We start from the raw sequence: 21,454 nt of genomic DNA, 5'->3' as shown, positions 1-21,454 counted from the left end.
CCAAAATTCTGGTTCTCATTAACTAACAAAAGATATGTTAGTGAGTAAAGAAGCTAGTACAGTTGACCCTTGAACAACTGGGGGATTGGGGCACTGACACTTGTCCCACTAAGCAGTCAAAAGTCCTGATATAACTTTTGACTCCCCAGAAACTTAGCTACAAATAGCCTATTGTTGACTGGAAGCCTTAAAAGTCAACATTCAATTGACACATTTTGTAAGTTACATGTATTATCTACTGTAGTCATACAATAAAGTAAGTTAAAGAAAAGGAAATATTATTAAGAAAATCATAATGAAGAGAAAATATATTTACTTTTCATTAAGTGGAAGTGGGTCATCATAAAGGTCTTCATCCTTGTTCTCACCTTGAGTAGTCTGAGAACAAGGAGGAAGAGGAGGGTTGGTCTTGCTGTCTCAGGGCTGGCTGGGGGAAGTGGACAGGGAGGCAGGAAAGGGGGGCATACTCCATATCACTTTCATTGAGAAAAATCCGCATGTAAATGAACTTATACAGTTCAAACTGTTGTTCAAGAGTCAGATGTAATATGCTTGATACCTTTTGAAGATGTTTTCTTTACCTACCAATATCACTTTTTTAAATAACAACTTCTTGAGATAATTCATATAACATACAATTCACCTACTTATAGCATATAATTTATTGTTTTTATTATATTCTCAGAGTTGTGCAATAATCACCACAATTTGCTAACATTTTCATCACTCTACAAAGAAACCCCATCATCAGCAGCCACTCCCCATTTACCCACCCCATCTCCCAGCCTAATCTACTTTTCTCTCTCTATCGATTTGCCTCATATAAGTAGAATTATACAATGTGTGACCTTTTGCATCTAAAAAACAGGGTTTTTAATGTTTATCCATGTTTTTTGTTATTTTTTTGTGGGGTTATGGGGATTTTTTTGTTTGTTTGTTTTTGAGACAGTCTTACTTTGTTGCCCCGGCTAGAGTGCAGTGGCGTCAGCATAGCTCACTGCAGCCTCAAATTCCTGGGCTCAAGTGATCCTCCTGTCTCAGCCTCCCAAGTTGCTGAGACTATGGGTATATCACCACATCTGGCTGATTTTTCTATTTTTTGAAGAGACAGGGTCTTACTGTGTTGCTCAGGCTCGTCTTGAACTCCTAGCCTCAAGCAGTCCTCCCACCTCAGCCTCCCAAAGTGCTGGGATTGCAGGCATGAGTCACCATGCCTGGCAAATGTCCATCCATGTTGTAGCACATATTAGTACAGTTGTCCCTCGGTATCTGTGAGTCCCTCATCCATGGATTCAACCAATATAGATTGAAAATAATTTTTAAAAATTTATAACTGTATTGAACATGGGCAGACTTTTTTCTTATCATTATTCCCTAAACAATACAGTATAACAACTATTTACAAGCATTTACATTGTATTAGATATTAAAAGTAATCTAGGGATGTTTTAAAGTATATGGGAGGATAAACGCAGGTTATATGGAAACACCACACCCTTTCATATAAGGGACTTGAGCATCCATGGATTTTGGTATCCAAGGGAGATCCCGGAATCAGTGTCTCGCAGATACTGAGGGACAGTTACGTTTTTTCTTCTCTCCTCTCCTCTCCTCTCCTCTCTCCTCTCTCCTTTCCCCTCTCCCCTCTCCCCTCTCTCCTCTCTCCTCTCCCCTCTTCCCTCTCCCCTCTCCCCTCTCCAATTCTCTTCTCTTTCTCTTTCTCTTTCTCCTCTCTCTCTCTCTCTTTCTTTCTTCTGGTCGAGTGAAGCAGTGGGAATGGAGAAGGAACAAAGGAATCTATAACTAGTTGTGATCAATTAATTATAAATGCCACTGCACTTGGAGCGACCTATTTTATTTGTTTTTATTACCAAATAATATTCCAGTGTATGGATATACCACAGTTGATATGTCTGTTTATTAGTTGATGGACATCTGGATTGTTTCCACTTTTTGTCTATTATGAATAATGCTGCTGTGAACATTTGTGTATACATTTTTGCCTAGGCATCTGTTTTCATTTATTCTGGGTTTGAACCTTGGAGGGAATTGTTGGCTATATAGAAACTATGTTTAGCCTTTTCAGAAACTTGCAAACTGGCTGTTTCCAAAGAGGCGGCACCATTTTCCCTTCCCATCAGCAGTGTGTGCCATCTCACTTTTTATACAGCTTATTTTCTGAGATATTTTATTCAGAGTCCTATTCAGAAGTAGAAAGAAGTCTACTTATTTCCAGTGTTCTGGTTCTGTGGAGTGAATTTTTTTGTTAGAGTATCTGCTATTTTTGTCTTGCTTTATTTGCTACTTTAGCTCCTGAAAAAGTACTTGGAACAGAGTAGGTACTTGATAAATACTTGCTGAAAGTGTGACTCTTCTCTGCCCCGACTACACATCAGTCAGCTCAGGAAATTACTCCTTCAAGATCTGCTGATAAAGAACTCATTTCCCCCACAACCCATTGCTCAAGAAAATCTGGGAGCAGTTGCTTTGAGTGTAACCATGGTAATAGGAGGCCATAGTTTGGGGCTGCGAGTTCTGACTAATTTCACTAACATTCTTCCTTCTGCCTAAGGGCTGTAGTAGCATATGGAAGTATGAAACAGAAAGGATAAAAATTTATATTTAAGAATAAACAGTAGCAGGGCTAATACACTGCAGTTAAACATTCTGAGTTTAATCATCGCTGAGTTAATCATTCTTTTTGAGAATAACTATGTAAGTGATAATACTTATATGAGCTTAAAATAAGAATCCCGCCATTTAAAATAATAACCCTTTGGTATGAATAGCCTACAGTTTGCTAGCATTTTGGCACAAACTACATATTCCAGTCATGACTGGATTATTTTGGCAAATCCTGAACTTGCAATATCTTAATATTATTTAATGAAGCATTGAACCATTATCCTTGAGAGAACTAAAGTGATTCCTTATGTTTATTCTGCAAGTTACCACAAAGCAATCGACAAAAGACAGCATCAGAATTGAGTGCATTATGTTTAAATGTTGACTTGGACTTGCCTATCTTTAAAACTATTTCTATGAAGGGAAAAGTAAATAACGAATGGAAGCCTAATACTTGAGTGAGTTGTCTTTGCTTGGCATGGTCATGTTTTTAGATAAATGTGTGTCTGTCAACATGTGTTTTTAAGCTTTATAATATGCTAACTTTATTTGTGAATTTATTCTTCCACTTATCATCTTTTCACCCACCCATTCATTCATCAAGCATGCATTGAGTGCCTGGTGTGAGCAGAGTGCCATTCTAGACCCAAAGGATGGGAGGGAAAGGCACAGCCCACATGCCTGCAGCACTTGTGGGAAAGGAACGTAAGAAGGAAGGGGCTCATTGGGGGGAATTTAAGGCAGCCTTCTTAGGGGTCATCTGAAAACCGGTCTTTGGAAAGATGCAGACCTGAGCACCTAGAGCAAAGTGGGAAGGATGGCACTCTTGGCAGAGGTGCGGTGTGAGCATAGGAAGGCTGTGGGATGGGGGGGCACTCTCCTACAGTGGGGACAGTGGCAGGTGTGGCTCGAGAGGTGCACCCCCTAACCAAGTACCTGAAAGCCATGGAAGATTTCAAAGCTAGAATTAACACTATCAAATCTATTCCAACCTCTCCCCCAATATTGCAAATACTTTTGTAATAAAAGTAGTACATGTTGGTTGTAGAAAATAAAAACACAGAGGCATTAAAAGTCCCTATTTCCCAGAAACCTGTTAACAAAACATCTCCATTTTAGAAAGACAATGTGGGGCGAAACTGGACCTCCAGAGACCAGCTCACAAATTGCAGTAACCCAGGTCAAAGGGCTGGGAGGCTGGACAGTGGGTAGAGAGAGGCAGACAAACTTGGAGCCAAACTATCCACTAGCCTAAGAGCGAGAAAGGAAAATGGTGGCTAATCTCAAAGGAGAAAGGAGCAATCAGCGATGATGTTGAGATATTTAGCAATGTTGGAGGTAGAAAACATAGAATGAAAAACAGGTTTAAGGCTAAAAGTAATGTGCTGCATTTTGAGCTCATTTAGTCAAGAGCCTACACATCTTCTTGGTCATGTTGGGTAGATTAGTGGCATGTCGATGGGGGCCCATGAAGAGGAGGCCAAAGAGATACCTAAGAGTATCTAGGTATCTTTAGATACCTAGATACTCTAGGTATCTAGGTATCTAAGAGATACCAGCTTTTATTGCATAGCTAAAACCATGGACTGAAAAGAGATTTACTATGATTGTGTAAAGTAAGGTGAGGGCTAAGAATGGAACCCTGGAGAAAAATATCTTTCTTGAGTCTTTGTATAAAAACCATATACCTCTCTTTAGAAAAATACAAATGCCTATGAAGTCATACATAGAGTTTTAGAAATGTCACAGACCTACTGATCACCTGGGCTAAGATTCTGAGTAAAGGACAGGCAAAGGAGAAGATGGGTAGTCAAAATGCTACAGAATTGTCAGAGTTGGACTGGAGGGACAGCAGAAAGAGCCAAATGTGGAGAGTGTCTCAGAGAATGGAGTGGTGCCGGCGTCCACGGGAGCAGAGAGGTCCAGGCATGAAGGTTGGGAAAAGGCGATATGAGGATTGCCTCACTGGGACTAGTGTCCCAGGCAGTCTGACCAAATGTCTGACTGCAATAGATAGATGAATGAATAGCAGATAGAAAATAATGTGAACAATTAGTGTAGATGGTTCCTCTAAGAAGTTCTGCAGTGAAAGGAAGTGGTTGATTCCAAGAACTTTATGGGAAAGGTTTTTTAGGCCTTGGAGATGTGATTTGTTAGGAGGCAGAGAGGAATGAACTGCAGAAAGGGGGCAGTAAAGAAATGAGAGAATGGAGTCAGTTGACAAAGTAGAATTTGGTAAGGAATCAGGTGGCAGTGGGGTCCGGAGACAAGCTAAGGAGAGAGCCTCAGAAAGGGCGAGGTACACACCTTCAAAGACCCGAAAGAAGAAAGTCAGGGTGCATGGAAATAATTATGTGTATAGGTAGAAAGATCGGACGTTCATGCTTGCTGGCCTCAGTTAAGAATCTGGGCACGTCAGCCTCCTCTCGTATCTGGGGCAGCATGGCCCGCAAGGCACAGTGTTGGAGGTGTCTGTGTTGGTGAACAGTGGAGGAAGAGTCCTTAGAATGAGAACTCTCTAAATTTCAGCAGATGAAAATATCTTCTCTCCTTGGGTAATAAATACTAGCTGCTGGGTGGCCCCTTCAGTTCACTTTATGAAAGCATCCTTTGAAGTGCCTACCCTGTGGTAGGTCCTGGAAATTCAAAGATTTTTAAGACAGCTCCTGCCTTTGAGGAACTCATCTTCTTCTCCAGCAGTTCAGTAGCTTTTGTGGGCTTCTCATCATGTCTGTGACATTATCCACTTTGTGAATTATCATGGCACATTTTCACTCTTCGATTAAGTTTCTTCACCAATAGCGAATAAGACCTGAAGTAATGCAGCTGTGTTTTAACACAAGCATTTTAAAAATCTAATTTCGAAAGTAATTTAATTCCAAACATACACTTTACAAAAAGAAAATCTTTTATTTCTCAATTAACCCTTTGCACTCGTTTGCTTTATTCTCATTATCCACTCGACATTATCCACACTCAACATCCAAGTGCCAAGGGCTAGTGTGTGCTCAGTGATATATGGTCATGTCATCATTGCGATGCTTAGGTATACAGGCCCTCCACACTCCCTTCCTAAGCGCGTGGCTGTGTGTGCACCAGACTTCTAGCCTTTTAAACACACGTTCACTCTGCATATGTCCATACTCACGTATCTAAAGTGGTAGCCTTCCTTTCTTTAATATGAATGGATCACATTAATCCCATTGCCTAACTTGCTCTTTTCATTTAATAGTAAGTCGTGGAAGTTTTTCTTTGTCAGTACAGTAGGTCTACCTTGTGACTACATAAATATTCATAAGGTGGATGTGCAATAATTTATGTAACTAATCCCCTAATTGTGGACGTTAAGTTTGTTTCTTGTTTTTCTCTTACCTTTTTCACCGTTACATATGTGAGTATTTCTTTAGAATGTGTTCCTAGTAAAGGAATTGGCTGGATCAACAGGCGTAGTAACTTGCCCTCCTGAAGGGCGTGAGCACTCTGCACTCCGACCAGAGTGCCTGCTTCCCCACATTTGCATCACCACCGGATATTAGGAATCCTTTTTGCTAATAGATAAGGTATCAGATTTCATGGTTGCTTGAATTTTTCTCTTTCCTGAAGTAGGGCCTTTGAAGCAACATATACAAACTGAGAGCATTAAAATAAAATTTTGAATAACCTTTATGGTATATGTAAATATTTGTCGAAGTTAGTTATTTAAAACAAAGTACTTAAAATTAAATTTTAAAAATACTTAAAATTTGTCATTTATCTGTGGATTCTATTTTTTCATTTCCTTTGTATTTATTCCCTTTGGCATAGAGTATGAAAGGTTGACTCCTTTATTTTAATTAGGGTTAATTTCTTCTAAATTCTATACTAAAGAACGTACCTTTATGTATATTATCTGTTACTCTCCTACTTCCCCTTCCATGCAAAGTGATTAAAAAACTCTCATTTGAGGAGCATTGTTTTTAATTAAGTATTTAATATTTCTATCTAAAGAAGTGTACATGTGTATATGTTTTAAAACCTCAAAGAAGCAAATTGATCAACTTTCCTGGGGCATCTAATAAATATCTAATTTGATCTTTCCCCCTGCCGTGTATGCCTACTTTTCTTTTGTATTTTAAGATAGCTGTACTATTTTAAGTTCTTCCTCTGAGAGCCCTTTCCACCCTATACTTGGTAATTCTACTCACTTTTCAACTTTTTAAAAGCTTTATCTATTTTCTTAGCAATCACCACAAATTCGGGGATATTTTTGGTCTGTCTTATCCCAATTAGGTTTTTCCCTAAAATTCCTAACTTTACTATCATTGAGAAAGTTCCCCACAGCCTAGAAGGGGGAAAGACGAGAAGTAGGACAGGGGAGGGGGGAGAAAGGTCCTGCCATCCTCCTCTGTCCTCCCTGCCACAGGCCAGCATCCTGGAGGAAACACACTGAGAGGGACGTGCAGCAGGCTTTCTGCATTTTGTTTTTCTGTTCAGTAGGAGTTTTCAGGTGATCTCAGGCGATGTCTACTTCTTAAGTCATCTCCAACCACAGTCACACTCGAGAATCAGGCTGCAGAGCTGCTGGGTAGCAGCCACGTTTCAGTAAACTCATTTTCAAAGGGAGGGAAGTGGAACTTCTTTAATGTAGAAATCTCTACACACAGTCCCTGTCTGTGTCTGATCTCCTGCCATGGCTCGTTCTAAAACTCAGCTTGTCTTTCCAAGTAACCTAGACAGAACAAGTTTTTACAAGTGCACATCTAAAGTACATTGAGAGAAACCCAGAATTTATGTGCCCTATCATGGAGGAAATAAGGTCATTCTTAAAAGAGTAGTAATTTCCCACAATTTACTTGAAAAGTCTTTTTCTTCCCAAATTAGTGTTTTCTGTGTACCATCTTGCCTCAGTGGCTCCATAGTTATTCAGAATTCCTGTTAACTGTAAAACTTCAGAGTTTATAGCTATGAAAGGAAAGAACAAGAATGAAATTAACTGAACAGGTCGAGGAATTTGCTTAGGGTAACATAATTTACATACAGGCTAGAGTCAGTCTGCATTTCACTTTTGAATTCTTATTTTTATGAAAGCTAAACTAAATCTTAATTTCATTTGGTTTGTGATGTGGAAGCTTGTCATTTAGAGTACTTAATGGATACATTTCCTGAACAAAACTTTCTAAGTCAAGTATGGCCTGACACTCTCCTGGAACCCAGAAATTCTTAAATTGGAATCCTGGTTTTAAACTGGAATCCTTATGTTGCCAGAGGCAGGTCATTTAACATCCCACCTCTCTTTTTGCCATCTACAAGGATAAATACTTCTGTCTCAGAGATGTTAAAAGGATTAATTAGTTGGTCTGTAAAGAACTTTGAAGATGTAAAGTACTTTAAAAGTGCTTCTTAATAACATTATTGCTTAGAAAAGAGTGCTACTTTTATGCAAACCACTTTATGTCTCAAATTATATAAAGAAGGTATGTTTAGAACATTACTAGTAGTTATAAACTAGAAATAAATCTCATGGTGTGAACATCAAACATAAGCCTCAGAAGTTCAAAGGAGCATCTCTTTGTCTTAGGGATCATTTAGGAGCTGTGTTCTGCTCAGTAATTACTTTCAAAGATCATATTTCAGGGAAAAGACTATCCTTTCACACAATTCAGCCGTTTTCTTCAGTTAGTTTTTTTTAGTGCTAACTTTAAAAGAGTACACTGAATTTGGCTTGGTATAATACAAGGAGAGCAAGAGATGGGAGTGTACTTTTTTTTTTTGAGAAGGGAAGAGAATATAAGAGAGAATCATATTCTTTCTTTTGTTCTTCCCTCTCCTCTCCCCTCTCAGTCTCACCACAGGGCTATAAATCTGTTGCTTTAGTCATTTCTAGAAAAGTTAGTCCAGGCGAGGTGGCTCATGCCTGTAATCCTAGCACTCTGGGAAGCCAAGATTGCTCAAGGGCGGATTGCTCAAGGTCAGGAGTTCGAAACCAGCCTGAGCAAGAGTGAGACCCCGTCACTACTATAAATAGAAAGAAATCAATTGGCCAACTAATACATATAGAAAAAATTAGCCGGGCATGGTGGCGCATGCCAGTAGTCCCAGCTACTCTGGAGGCTAAGGCAGGAGGATCGCTTGAGCCCAGGAGTTTGAGGTTGCTGTGAGCTAGGCTGATGCCACAGCACTCACTCTAGCCTGGGCAACAAAGCGAGACTATGTCTCAAAAAAAAAAAAAGAAAAGTTAGAGTAACTATGTAAACTTACTTGAAAGTATAACTTTAGACTTAATTCAGTTTATTTACCTCTAAACCAAGTTTTAAAAAGGGCCAGTGTTCCGATCTATAATAAAACATTATAACAGCATGCTATGAATTATTATCTAACTGATACAAAATTCAAATTATTAGAAAGCAGGGGCCAAGATTGTATTAATTATACAGATGATAATGAACTACAGGGCACAGCAAACTACTAATATAGACACAGATTATATAAAAAGACCCTAGAAAAGTATGATCAAAAAATGAAATGGGCCGGGTATGGTGGTTCATACCTATAATCCTAGCACTCTGGGAGGCCAGGGTGGGAGGATTGCTTGAACTCAGCAGTTCAAGGCCAGTCTAAGCAAGAGCAAGACCCCTCCTCTACAAAAAATAGAAAAATCAGCTGGGTGTGGTGGCGAACGCCAGTAGTCCTAGCTACTTGGGAGGCTGAGGGAGGAAGATCACTTGGGTCCAACAAAAGTTTGAGGTTGCAGTGAGCTATGATGACACCACTGCACTCTAGCCCAGGGAACAGAGTGTCTCGAAAAAAGAAAGAAATGAAATGGATTTAAATTTGGGATAAAGTATGTCAGAAAGAGTAAGTCAAGTAAGAAATTGAAGGGAAAGACACCTGGAGAGATAGCAGTGACTAAGGCTGAATCAGATAGAATTTACCCAAAGTATGTAGCTGCTTTTCTTGCCTCAGTGTAATCAGATGGATTCGTGTTTCAAGTTGTTCTTACTGTGGGATGATGACTTGTAGTCAACAGAGTTATGGCTGAGTGAAGGAAAAATCAGAATTATCATAGCTCTTCTCTGTGGCTCGACCAGTGGACTTAATTTGTGTTCATTTTTTTGTAGAAGGTGGATGAATTGTTAAAATACTCACATACCTAACTTATGCATAGTTTAAATATAAAATAGTTTAGAACCATAAATGCCACAGGCCATTATGATGAATGACAGGGTTCAGAAATATATTGCTTCTAGCATTTGGCTTCCGAAATAAGATTTAGAAAGATAAATAGCAACCATTGAAATCTTTGGTAATGCCACTTAAAATATTAAATTAATGGGTGTTTTTGCCAGCCACTGTTTTTGCAGTATATCTGTTGAGTATGAGTGATGCCTACTTGAATGCACCTCATTCTGTTAGAGGAATATTTTCTGTTTATCACAAATGTAAACAGTTTTTCTTCATGTGATCATTTCTATTAATATTTAAAACTTATTTCAGGCCAGGTACAGTGGCTCACGCCTATAACCCTAGCACTCTAGGAGGCCAGGGCAGGAGGATCACTTATGCTCAGGAGTTCAAGACCAGCCTGAGCAAGAGTGAGACCCAATCTCTATTGAAAATAGAAAAATTATCCGGGCATCATGGCGCATGCCTATAGTCTCAGCTACTTGGGAAGCTGAGGCAGGAAGATTGCTTGAGCCCAGGAGTTTGAGGCTGCAGTGAACTACGATGATGTCACCACACTCTATCTGGGACAACAAAGTGAGACTATGTCTCAAAAAAAAAAAAAAACCTTATTTCAGATGGTTAAATTAAAATATAATACTAATTAATGTATTATTCTTTTAAATTTCCTACAGCAAAACCCTTGAAGATCGTTTGAGAATTGAAGCAAAAAATGGTACATTGAGTGTATCAGACACCACTGTTGGCAGCAAACAGTTGACATTCACGTTAAAGAGGGTAAGTTGTATTTTAATGTTATTTTTTAATTCACGAAAGAAAAGTAGGCTTTCGATGGTGTTATATGCGTGTCTAGCCTCAGAGCTGCCTAAGCTTTTCTCCTTTTGAGGATGCTGTGTTCCCTATCCTAGCATCTTCCCTGCAGCCCGAGCCCCTGCTGGGTTGCATGTGTACTGCTTGACCAAAGCAGAGCCAGGAATGTTACTGGTGTCCCCAAGCAGGCAGGGCCTTGGTGACCCTAGAGTTGGCTCTACTGTTGATAAACCAGCAGTTGTGGTTTCTGGGTCACTGTGTGGCCTGAGGTACAGCCTTGTAAAGCAAAAGTCCTGACCATCTAAGGATAGAAAAGAGTATCTCACACTTATATGGACTTGGAAATCACACATTGGAAGTTCTGATACCTCGTAACAGTCGTATCCAGCTTGCCCAGACCCTATTCTTTCAGGAAGGCAAATTACTTTACCAGTGGTTGTCCTATTCTAAACTGATTTATAACAGTGGTCCCCAACCTTTTTGGTACCAGGAACCAGTTTCAAGGAAGACAGTTTTTCCAGGGCGGGGGGTGGGAGTCAGCGGTGATGCGAGCAATGAGGAGCAGCTATAAATACAGATGAAGCTTCACTCACTTACCTGCTGCTCATCTCCTGCTGTTTGGCCCCCCTGGTTCCTAAGTTTCAGGGAAGACAATTTTTCCACAGAACAGGGCAAGGGTGGGTGGTGGATGGTCTGGAGATCTGTAGCCCAGTCCCTAACAGATTGCAGACCAATACTGGTCTGCAGAACAAGACCTGGGGACCACAGATTTACACTATCTATTTCTTTAACTACCTGTAATAATGCCTGTTGCGCATTGTAGGAGGAGTAAGCTACTTAAATATTTGTTACTAACTGATGAGTTAAACAATATGGTCTTATTTCGCAAAAAATTTTTCTCTTGTTCACAATAGATCCTCCTCAATATAGTCACCAAGTGGAAAAGAATGCCAAATTTTTTATCTCTGACTCGTTTTTTAAATTGAGATATAATTCACATACCATAAAGTTTGCCCTTTTAAAGTATGGAATTCAGATTTTAATATATTCACTAAGAGGTATAACCATCACACTAGTTCCAGAATATTTTCATCACCTTAAAAAAACACCCTGTGTCCTTTATCAGTCATCTCCTACTCTTAACCTGCTTTCTGTCTCTATAGTTTTGCCTATTCTGGTCATTTTATATAAATGGGGTCAGACAATGTGTTTTCTTTTGCAAGTAGTTTCTTTCACTTAGCATGTTTTCAAGGTTTATTCATGGTCAGAACCACATTCCTTTCTATGCTTCAATAATACTCCATTGTATGGATACAGACCGTATTTAGTTTATCTGTTCATTTATTGATGGACACTTGCATTGTTTCCTTTTGTGGGGGCACTATTAAGAATAATGCTGCATGTAAATTCACATGTGAGTTTTTGCACGCATATATGCTTCCATTTGTCTTGGGTATATACGTAGAAGTAGAATTGCTGGGTCCTATGGTAACTGTTTAACTTTTTAAGGAGCTGTCAGACTATTTTCCAAAGCGGAGGCACCATTTTACATTCCCACCAGCAGTATATGAAGGTTTCAATCTTTCTACATCTTCACCAACACTTGTTATTGTTTGTCTTTTTTATTATAGCCATTCTGGTGGCCGTGAAATGGTATTTCATTATGGTTTTGATTTGCCGTTCCTTAATGTTGAGCATCTTGTCATATGCTTATCACATGACATTTGGGTATCTTCTTTGGAGAAATATTTATTCACATCCTTTGCCCATTCATCTCTGATTCTTCAAAAGTTTCCCTACCTGCATCTAGGAGGCTTGACAAATGATAAAATTTTTTTTTATTCTTAGTGCGAAAGCTTTTCGGTTAAATCTGTCTCTATTTAGAGCAAATGTGCACTCTTAAATTTATCATTTTTTAAATAAGCAAAAACTGGGTATGCATTCAGAGTACCTTATTTCTATTTCTAGTTTATTATAAATTCTCTGTGTACCTTAAAACATTCCTGGATTCCTCTGAAATCCAAGTACTGTCAACTGTGAGGCAGGAGCAACACAGCACTGAGGGTCGCCAGGTGGGCAGCCTGTGACCTCCTCGGCCTGAGAGCCCCTCTGCCAGGGGTGGGCGTCCACTCTGCAGCCGTGTGGAAGTACACGCCTCTCCATGCCCTTTTTAAAATCTCAGGGTACTGAGTGAATATCAGTTTATAATTTGTGGTAAAACGAAATAAGAAGGTTCTGAGGTTGTATTTTTGTTTAAACAAAAAGCACTAAGAATTGCTTAAAATGGCCTTATACCTGAATCTAGCAGAGGCTTTGAAACTGTTTTGGGGAATGTATCAATTAATATTTTTTGTTTTGTTTTTTGTTTTTTTGAGACAGTTTCACTTTGTTGCCCAGGCTAGAGTGAGTGCTGTGGCATCAGCCTAGCTCACAGCAACCTCAAACTCCTGGGCTCAAGCAATCCTTCTGCCCCAGCCTCCCAAGTAGCTGGGACTACAGGCATGTGCCACCATGCCTGGCTAATTTTTTCTGTATATATTTTTAGTTGTCCAGCTAATTTCTTTCTATTTTTTTAGTAGAGATGGAAGTCTCACTCTTGCTTAGGCTGGTCTCGAACTCCTGAGCTCAAACGATCCACCTGCCTCGGCCTCCCAGAGTGCTAGGATTACAGGCCTGAGCCACCGTGCCTGGCCCAAATCTGATCTTAAAATACCATTGAATATAGCACAGTCATAGCATTGTTAAAAAAAAAAAAAGAAAATACCATTGAATACATTTCCTCATCAAGGCTGTTGCTGATGCAAGTGCACTAGTTGCATCTGTCCTTCTCCGTCACTGTGACGGGATTGTTGTAGACTGTGGTAAAGATGGCCAGGAATGGGGACAGCAAGGAGGCAGGAAGGACTTGGAGAAGAGCCAGTGTGCCCATGAATTGTAATGAACCAGTCACATGGGCAGGTCTTCCAAATGCAACCTTTGGAGAGAGGCTAATGATGGTGCTTTCTCTGCCTGGAGGTTTGCAGAACAGTATCTGCTGCTCGCATGCTCTTCTCTGAGCTCCTGCCTTGGAGGAAGGCCTGACGGAGCTTCCCAAAGTGTGTGCCAGGAGATGTAAATAAAGACTAGGGAAGATTGCTTTTGGCATCAGACAGGCAAGGGAAATACTTTGGACTGATGTCCATATTGAAGGCTCATTGAAGTACCTTAACTTAAAAGCTCTAAGGCACCCTTTTTATCTTAATTTAGTATATCATTTTCCAAAATTATGTGAAGAAACACTTTTTTAAGGGGTACTTGTTATCATGAAGAAATCAAATATTAAACAACCAGTGTTGGTTTACTCTACACAGATCTTGATGATGTTATTTGGTTGGCCAGGGGTGTGTAGTTCCCCTCAAAGTTTGCCATTAATACATGTATATTGAATGCCTGCTCTGAGCTGCATGCTGGGGGCAGACATGGTTCTTGCCACCACAGTTCTCTGTCTATTGAGAGAGAAAGAGAGACAGTGGGTACAAATTATAGACATCTAATAATATTACCAGAACTGTGGTAAGTGCTCCAAAGGAGGACAGAGGGCCATGAGAATTGTTTGCCAAGGAACCCAACTTGGCAACATTTTAGTAAGCAGAGGACTGAACTGACGTAGCATTTTTATTTTTAAAAATCCTTGTGGCTATTGCATGGGGAGTGGCCTGAGGGGTAGCAGAGAGGAGGCGGAGACCACGAGAGCAGCTGCCTAGCAACTGGATCTCAAAGGACAGCGGGCCAGGGTGAGGACAGGCCGGGAGCCCTGGACAGGGAGCGGTAGAGGAGTTGGCAGTGTGCCCCGGAGGAATATCCAGGATTACTTTGAAAAAGCCCTTGAAGAAATGATCATAGAAAGGGAACTTAAGTAATTATTCAGAAACTCAGTTTAAGAGCTCCCTAAAGGAGGAATTCATCCTTTTTTGGCATTACAAATTGCTTTCCTTTCCTACTATTCTTCAACCCCAAGTCTTTATTTTTAAAAAGATGGGGTAATACCCATGGCGGGGGTGAATGTGGAGACTTCCTCAGGAGTAAAACACAAATGAATATTTTTAGGTGTGTGGGAAAGTGTAGACGGCAGTGAAGCAGGTCCCATAGACATCCGTAAGGACTGCGTTTCAGCTTTTTCACGCAGGCCACCGGCAGTGTTTTCTCAGATGGCCGTCTGTGCCGTTCCTCCAGCTAAGAGTTTCTTTTGAGCTTCACGTTCAGGAGTTTGTATTTTCAAAAACATCAAATGTGTTTTAAAAACTAAGCCAAGTCTAGTGGCTGCAGCCCCAGCCTCTCAGGACGCTGAGGTAGGAGTATCGCTGGAGCCCAGGAGTTGGTGTGTTGGCTGAAAAACCAGTCTCCTGCTTTGTAGTCAGACTGGTCTATCAGGGCACTTCTCCCTTGCTTGCCCAGGGGTTTAGAATTTCTGCTTTTAAAGTGATGATGAAAGTTGGTCTTTGTCCTCCGTTTCTGCCAGGGCAGCATTTGTCATAGCGGAGTCCAGGCCTCCCGACCATGTGCCCTGGGGCCTGTGGGTAGCATTTCTCCAAGCAGCAAGCCTGAGTTTGGTGGTAGTACTGTTGGCATTACCAAAAAAAGAGGTACTGGAATTTTCTATCTCTTTCCTTGTACTCATTTAATTTTCTCATTTAGTCTGAACAGCAGAAGAAGCAACAGGAGGCCGAGAAACTGCATCGACAAGAAAGGAAAAAACTCCGTCGTTCAGCTGGTCACCTGAAATCAAGACATAGGAGAGGACGACCATTTCATTGAATGCGGACGCAATCCTGCATGTGATTAGGAGGGAACACGTCTCCCCCAGACTGATCATCATTAGGGTATTAAGCACCGACAAGGGCATGGCCATTTTTAAAGTCTCACGTAAAGTCTTGCACACGGAGGTAAAGATTTGATAACCTGTCCCCACACCTTATGGATTGGACTTTGGAACTGGGCATCTGCCAACTGTCTGCCACATAGCCCCAGGGGTGCTGTTGTAAGTGTAGCTCCCTATAAACATTGTCCTTTTTCTATGAATTCTAATCAAGTAAATCAGGTGGTTGTGGTCTATTTAATACTATAAAACATGCACCATGAAATGAAAAGTTTATCTTGTGCTAAAAACAAAGATTTATCATGTTTTAGGAACTTTTTTCTTGCAATGCCTGCTGCCATTCATGGATTAAGCCACCCAAAAATATCATCCCTCTTTTATTTGGTGTTGTGTATTGGCCATGTTTGTATTTATAAGTATATGTTGATACATGTGTCAGCTTGTTTATGTATTAGTTCGGGATTTTTTAAAAAAAATATTTTTATACCAAGAGAATATAATTTAATAGAATAGGCTAAGCATCCCAAATCCAGAAATGTAAAACGTTTTGAGTGCTGACATGACACTGAAAGCAAATGCTCCTTGGCGCATTTCAGATTTCAGATTTTCAGATTCGGGATGCTCAGCCAGTAAGTATAATGTAAATATTCCCAAATCCAAAAAATTCCGAAGTCTGAAACACTTCTGGTCTCAGACATTTTGGATGAGGGATGCTCAACCTGTACTAACAAGAAACAAGAAATGGAGAGCAGCCACTGGCTATTCTTCTCATTTGGCACAAGATTAAATATAGGACGTTTTTCTGTTTCTTAAGTACAATTAGAGATAAACTGGTAGAGAAAACATTTATGAAAATAAATAAATACTTTCATTTGAATGGCTTGTTTGAAAAAGACCCATTCCTTGAATTTAAAAAATAATTTTAGTTCCCTTAATTTTTCAGACATTACTGTGATTTTGGAGGCACTTTTACAGATTTTTTAAGTTCCTTTATGTACAATTGGAATAGTAACTCTTTGGACTATAAATGATAGAATCTAATTTGGAATGCCATAAGCCAAAAGGCAGAATGCACTAATTAACATAACCGTGCTTAGGAGCTTGTGACTGGCCTTAGGAACACCTAGATCAGGGGCTCCAAATGCATCAGAAATCCCTCTTCCTGCCCCTCCTCCTCCCCTCTCTCCCACTCTCCCTCCCCCTTTCTCTGACTCCCTTTGCTTTTTTTCTTCCTGTTTCAACATTGTTCCTTATCTCTTCAAGTCTCCCCTTCTCTTTTTTCTTGATATCTTCCTTGCCTGCCCCTTGCTGTGGTCTCTGCTGCTTCTGTGCAGACTGGCTTGCCCACTTCTGTGGTCTGAGAGGTGAGGGCTGTTTCCAGGAAGGAGTGTACGGCATGCAGGGTGGCCGTGGGGAGTGTGTGGGAAAGTGTAGACGGCAGTGAAGCAGGTCCCATAGACATCCGTAAGGACTGGTTTCAGCTTTTTCACGCAGGCCACCGGCAGTGTTTTCTCAGATGGCCGTCTGTGCCGTTCCTCCAGCTAAGAGTTTCTTTTGAGCTTCACGTTCAGGAGTTTGTATTTTCAAAAATGCCCGTACTTGTGCTGTGGTGCCAGAGGGTCCCCCGACTGTTTCAGTCCCTGCTACCAAGAGCTGACCACCTCTTCTCAAAGGAAGGAGCTTTGGCTTCCTGTTGCATCCCCGTCTCTGTTTCCAGGCTGCCTTCTTCAGGGATGGAGAGTTTTAGAAGCCAGAGAGGGACACTCAGCTGGCTAGAATTTGCCCAGGGCTTGAGTGATTATGCCTTAGACCATTTCCTGAGGTCAGGCTCTTCCACAGTTACACCTGGCTTTCCCAAGCCCTTCTTTTCCTTCCTTCCTTTGGGGGACCGCCTTATTCTGGGGGAGCCAGGATGCCATGGTGGCAGACTCCACAGGCGGCGCTCCAGGTTAGCGAAGGGAGCTCATTTGCTCTGTGAAACTGGGACTCTTAGAAAAGCAGGAAGCCAGACCATCAACAGGTGGAATACAAGAGACGGGATCAGTTCTGGACACCAGGGGTGGGGACATGGTGGAAGGGGCTTGGGTTTGGAGCTATGCTGACCCAGGGTTGAATTCCGGCTTTGTTTCCTACCAGTATATCTTTTGACAACTTACCTCTTTGAGTCTCATTTCCTCCTGTAAAACCAAGCTAATACTTGGTTTCTGTGAGGAGTAAATGAGGCACCTACGTCTGGTACAGCACCTAGCACTGTGTGAAGCTCATGAATACTTTTTTTTTTTTTTTGAGACAGAGTCTCGCTTTGTTGTCCAGGCTAGAGTGAGTGCCGTGGTGTCAGCCTAGCTCACAGCAACCTCAAACTCCTGGGCTCGAGCGATCCTTCTGCCTCAGCCTCCCGAGTAGCTGGGACTACAGGCATGCGCCACCATGCCCGGCTAATTTTATATATATATATCAGTTGGCCAATTAATTTCTTTCTATTTATAGTAGAGACGGGGTCTTGCTCTTGCTCAGGCTGGTTTTGAACTCCTGGCCTTGAGCAATCCGCCCGCCTCGGCCTCCCAAGAGCTAGGATTACAGGCATGAGCCACCGCGCCCGGCCTGCTCATGAATACTTAAGGAAGCTTCTTTACTTGAGGTTTTTCAAGAGCAGAGCTTCCCCTTTGTTTTTCTTCTGGAGAATTCCTAAAAGGGCAAATGGAGGAACTGCTCTGAGTCTGTGATGGATGGTGAAGAAAATTTGCTGGCCAGAGAGCTGCACAAATACTTCTTCCAGGCTCGCTGGTCCCTCTCCTGGCCTTGATTTTTCTACCTGGTGAGCCCTTAAAACAGACACGCCTCTTCAGGGCTGTGATTTCGGAAGCACCTGCGACCGTCCCCACATTTCTTTATAGTTTCTTGTTTTAAATTTTTATACAAGTTCCATACTCCATGATTTTTGTGTGTGTAATATATTTGTTACTCCCTAGCTGTAGGCAATGGCCCTGTCTCTCCCGTCTCTACTGGGAATGCGCACCCAGGGGAGGGGCGTTCATGGACCAGCGTGAGCAGCACAGCAGGGGCTGGTGGGGGTGGGGGCTTACGTCGGGACCATGCTGGGGGTTACCAAGTGACCATTTCCCCCTTCTGCTCCACGTCCCCTGGACTCTGACAGTCCAGATCTAATGCCCGGGTGTTTTGTTTTCTGAAGTAGTTTTTGGCAGTTAGGCCAGTGGTGGCTTTTAGAGAGAGGGAAACCTGGTCGCAAGAGATGTGATGGCATTTGGGATCCCACCTGGCGGTGGTTTCATCCACAGGCGCTCTCTGACCACTCCCGGCTGCTCCTGACTCTCACAGCTGTACGCATGTTACACCTGGATAGAAAGTGTCATTGAAAAAGAATTGTTTTATCAAAATGACATGTACCCATCATAGCAAAACCATTCCCATCTGCTTCCCTAAGATAACTCATACCAGTATAAGGCATATCTTTTCAAATATTTTTCTGTTCTGTGGATGATATACACATCCGTTTTGATAATGTAAATGGGATTACACTGTGCTGTTCCTGAACTTGATTTTTATAATTAATAATATAGACATTTTCCCAAGTCTGCGCATATATAGGGAGATCTACCCCTCCTTTTTTTTTTTTTTTTCTTTCTTGAAGCAGAGACTCGCTCTGTCATCCCAGCTAGAGCAGTGGTGCAGTGGCATCATCATAGCTCACTGCAGCCTCAAACTCCTGGGCTCAAGTGATCCTCCTGCCTTGGCCTCCCAGACTGCTAGGATTACAGGCATGAGCCAGTATACCCAGCCTACCTCATTGTTTTGTATTAGGTCATTAAATATGAATATACAATTTTGAATCAAAAGTGTAGTTTATTATATTTCGAACAAGAAACAGTGCAGCTAATCAAAGTATACACCTAAACTATCTACACAGTTTTGCCATCTTAACGGTATCTTGTTTTTGCCAGCAGCAAAGAAGCCTGGAGAGGGAGTGGCAATGAAATCACAAAAGGTGTGTTCCACAACTTGTTGAAAATTGAATATTTTCCTTGCAAGAAGTGGTCCAAAGCCTGGAAGAAGTGGTAGTCAGTTGGTGCAAGGTCTGGTGAATACGGTGGATGTAGAATTTCCAAGTTCAGCTTCTGTAGTTTGAGCAGCGTTGTTTGTGTGACATGTGGTCAAGCGTTGTCTTGCAAGAGGACTGGCCTGTCTCTATTGACCAGCCGCAGCTGCTTAATCGCAAGCATCCTAATTTCATCCAGTTGGCTGTAGTAGATATCTGCTGTAATCGATTCACCAGGTTTCGTGAAGCTGTAATGGGTAATACCAGCGCCGGACCACCAAACAGACACCATCAGCTTTTTCTGATGAATATTCGGTTTTGGGCTGTGTTTCTGCACTTCATCTTTATCCAACCACTGTGCTGAACGCTTGTGTTTGTCAAAAAGAATCCACTTTTCATCACACGTAACAATACAGTGTAGAAATGGTTTGCCTTTATGTCATGACAGCAAAGAAAGCAACTTCAAGAAGATTGCTCTTCTGACGTTCATTTAATTCATGCAGTACCCATCTATCCAGCTTCTTCATCTTGCCGATATGTTTCAAATGGTCCAGTATTGTTGAAATAGTAGCATCAGACCTTGCTGCTAATTCATTTGTAGGTTGAGATGGATTCGCTTCCACGACAGCTTTCAGCTCATCATCATTCACTTTGGTCTCAGGTTGCCCACGTGATTCATTTTCAAGATTAAAATTACCACCGTGTAACTTCTCAAATCATCAATGTACTGTGCGTTCATTAGCCACATCCTTCCCAAACACTTTGTTGACATTTTGAGCTGGCTGCACTGCATTGGTTCCGAGATTTAACTCATACTGGAAAATAACACGAATCTTTGACTTATCCATGGTTTCACAAAAATTGCACTAAAAACATTTGGAAGATAATCACAAACCAAATGGGTGTTCGAAAGACTGAGGATGTACCTTCACGATAAACATAAAACAAGAAGTGTCAAAATGAAATGTCAGGCCAGGTATGGTGGCTCACTCCTGTAATCCTAGCACTCTGGGAGGCCAAGGCGGGTGGATCACTCAAGGTCAGGAGTTCAAATCCAGCCTGAACAAGAGCGAGACCCTGTCTCTACTAAAAACAGAAAGAAATTAATTGGCCAATTAAAAATATATAGAAGAAATTAGCCAGGCATAGTGGCGCATGCTTGTAATCCCAGCTACTCGGGAGGCTGAGGCAGGAGGATCGCCTGAGCCCAGGAGTTTGAGGTTGCTGTGAGCTAGGCTGATGTCATGGCACTCTAGCCAGGGCAACAGAGTGAGACTCTGTCTCAAAAAAAAAAAGAAAGAAATGTCAGAGATAGCAACTGTGTCAAACGTAGTACTTAAGGAAATCTGACATTTCATACTTAATAACCTAATAGAAACTTCAGAGTATTTCATTATATAGCTGACCGTAATTTATTTAACTCTTTGCCTATTTATGGTTTGACCTAAAAATCAAAGAAAACCATTTAAAAATCTATAATACATATAACTCAGGTGGTTTTTAAAATGAACATAGTAACTTACAAAACATCTGTATGTAGTAGAACAGTGCAAACGTCATTTGTTTCTATTTTCTTTCATCTTTGTTATATGAAGTTTGAGACAGAAATTCAGTTCTACTTAGAATAGAGATATAGCTTCTATTTTATCATTCGTCAGAAGGGGAGAAACAAATACAACATTCTTGAGCTAATCTTAATAACATTCTCTTAGGAACCATTATGGAGTATTTTATTTTGCCTGCAGTTGAAATTATTAAAGTTCTTAAGACTCTTGTGTGGGTTTCCCATCTCTCGTGAATGACCCACCTCATTTATTCTCCACCTGCTGGGAGGAGGGCCATGTGGGGCCTGGACAGAAGTAGGAGGCCACTTAGAAGTGTGTTAGCATCCTGGTAAGGTGGTGGGGCTGGCCCTGGGGTCACCGGGTGGGCCCAGCAGATTTTGCAGG

At 41.3% G+C, this 21,454-nt stretch overlaps 1 protein-coding gene across 1 annotated transcript in view; it reads left to right on the top strand.

Moving 5' to 3' along the window:
* The window catches only part of NOL10 (nucleolar protein 10), a 111,776-nt gene extending 95,448 nt beyond the window's left edge, over positions 1–16,328 (top strand). The window contains exons 20-21 of the mRNA XM_012778982.2: positions 10,461–10,563; positions 15,271–16,328. Of these exons, the coding sequence (XP_012634436.2) occupies positions 10,461–10,563; positions 15,271–15,390 (223 nt within the window). The 3' untranslated portion in view covers positions 15,391–16,328. The remainder of the gene's footprint in view (positions 1–10,460; positions 10,564–15,270) is intronic.
* Positions 16,329–21,454: the final 5,126 nt, after the last annotated feature.

The sequence above is a fragment of the Microcebus murinus genome, chromosome 3 (assembly GCF_040939455.1).
Source record: "Microcebus murinus isolate Inina chromosome 3, M.murinus_Inina_mat1.0, whole genome shotgun sequence".
Classification (NCBI taxonomy): domain Eukaryota; kingdom Metazoa; phylum Chordata; class Mammalia; order Primates; family Cheirogaleidae; genus Microcebus; species Microcebus murinus.
The sequence above is the reverse complement of the archived record's forward strand: the minus strand, read 5'-3'. Positions and strand labels throughout refer to the sequence as shown.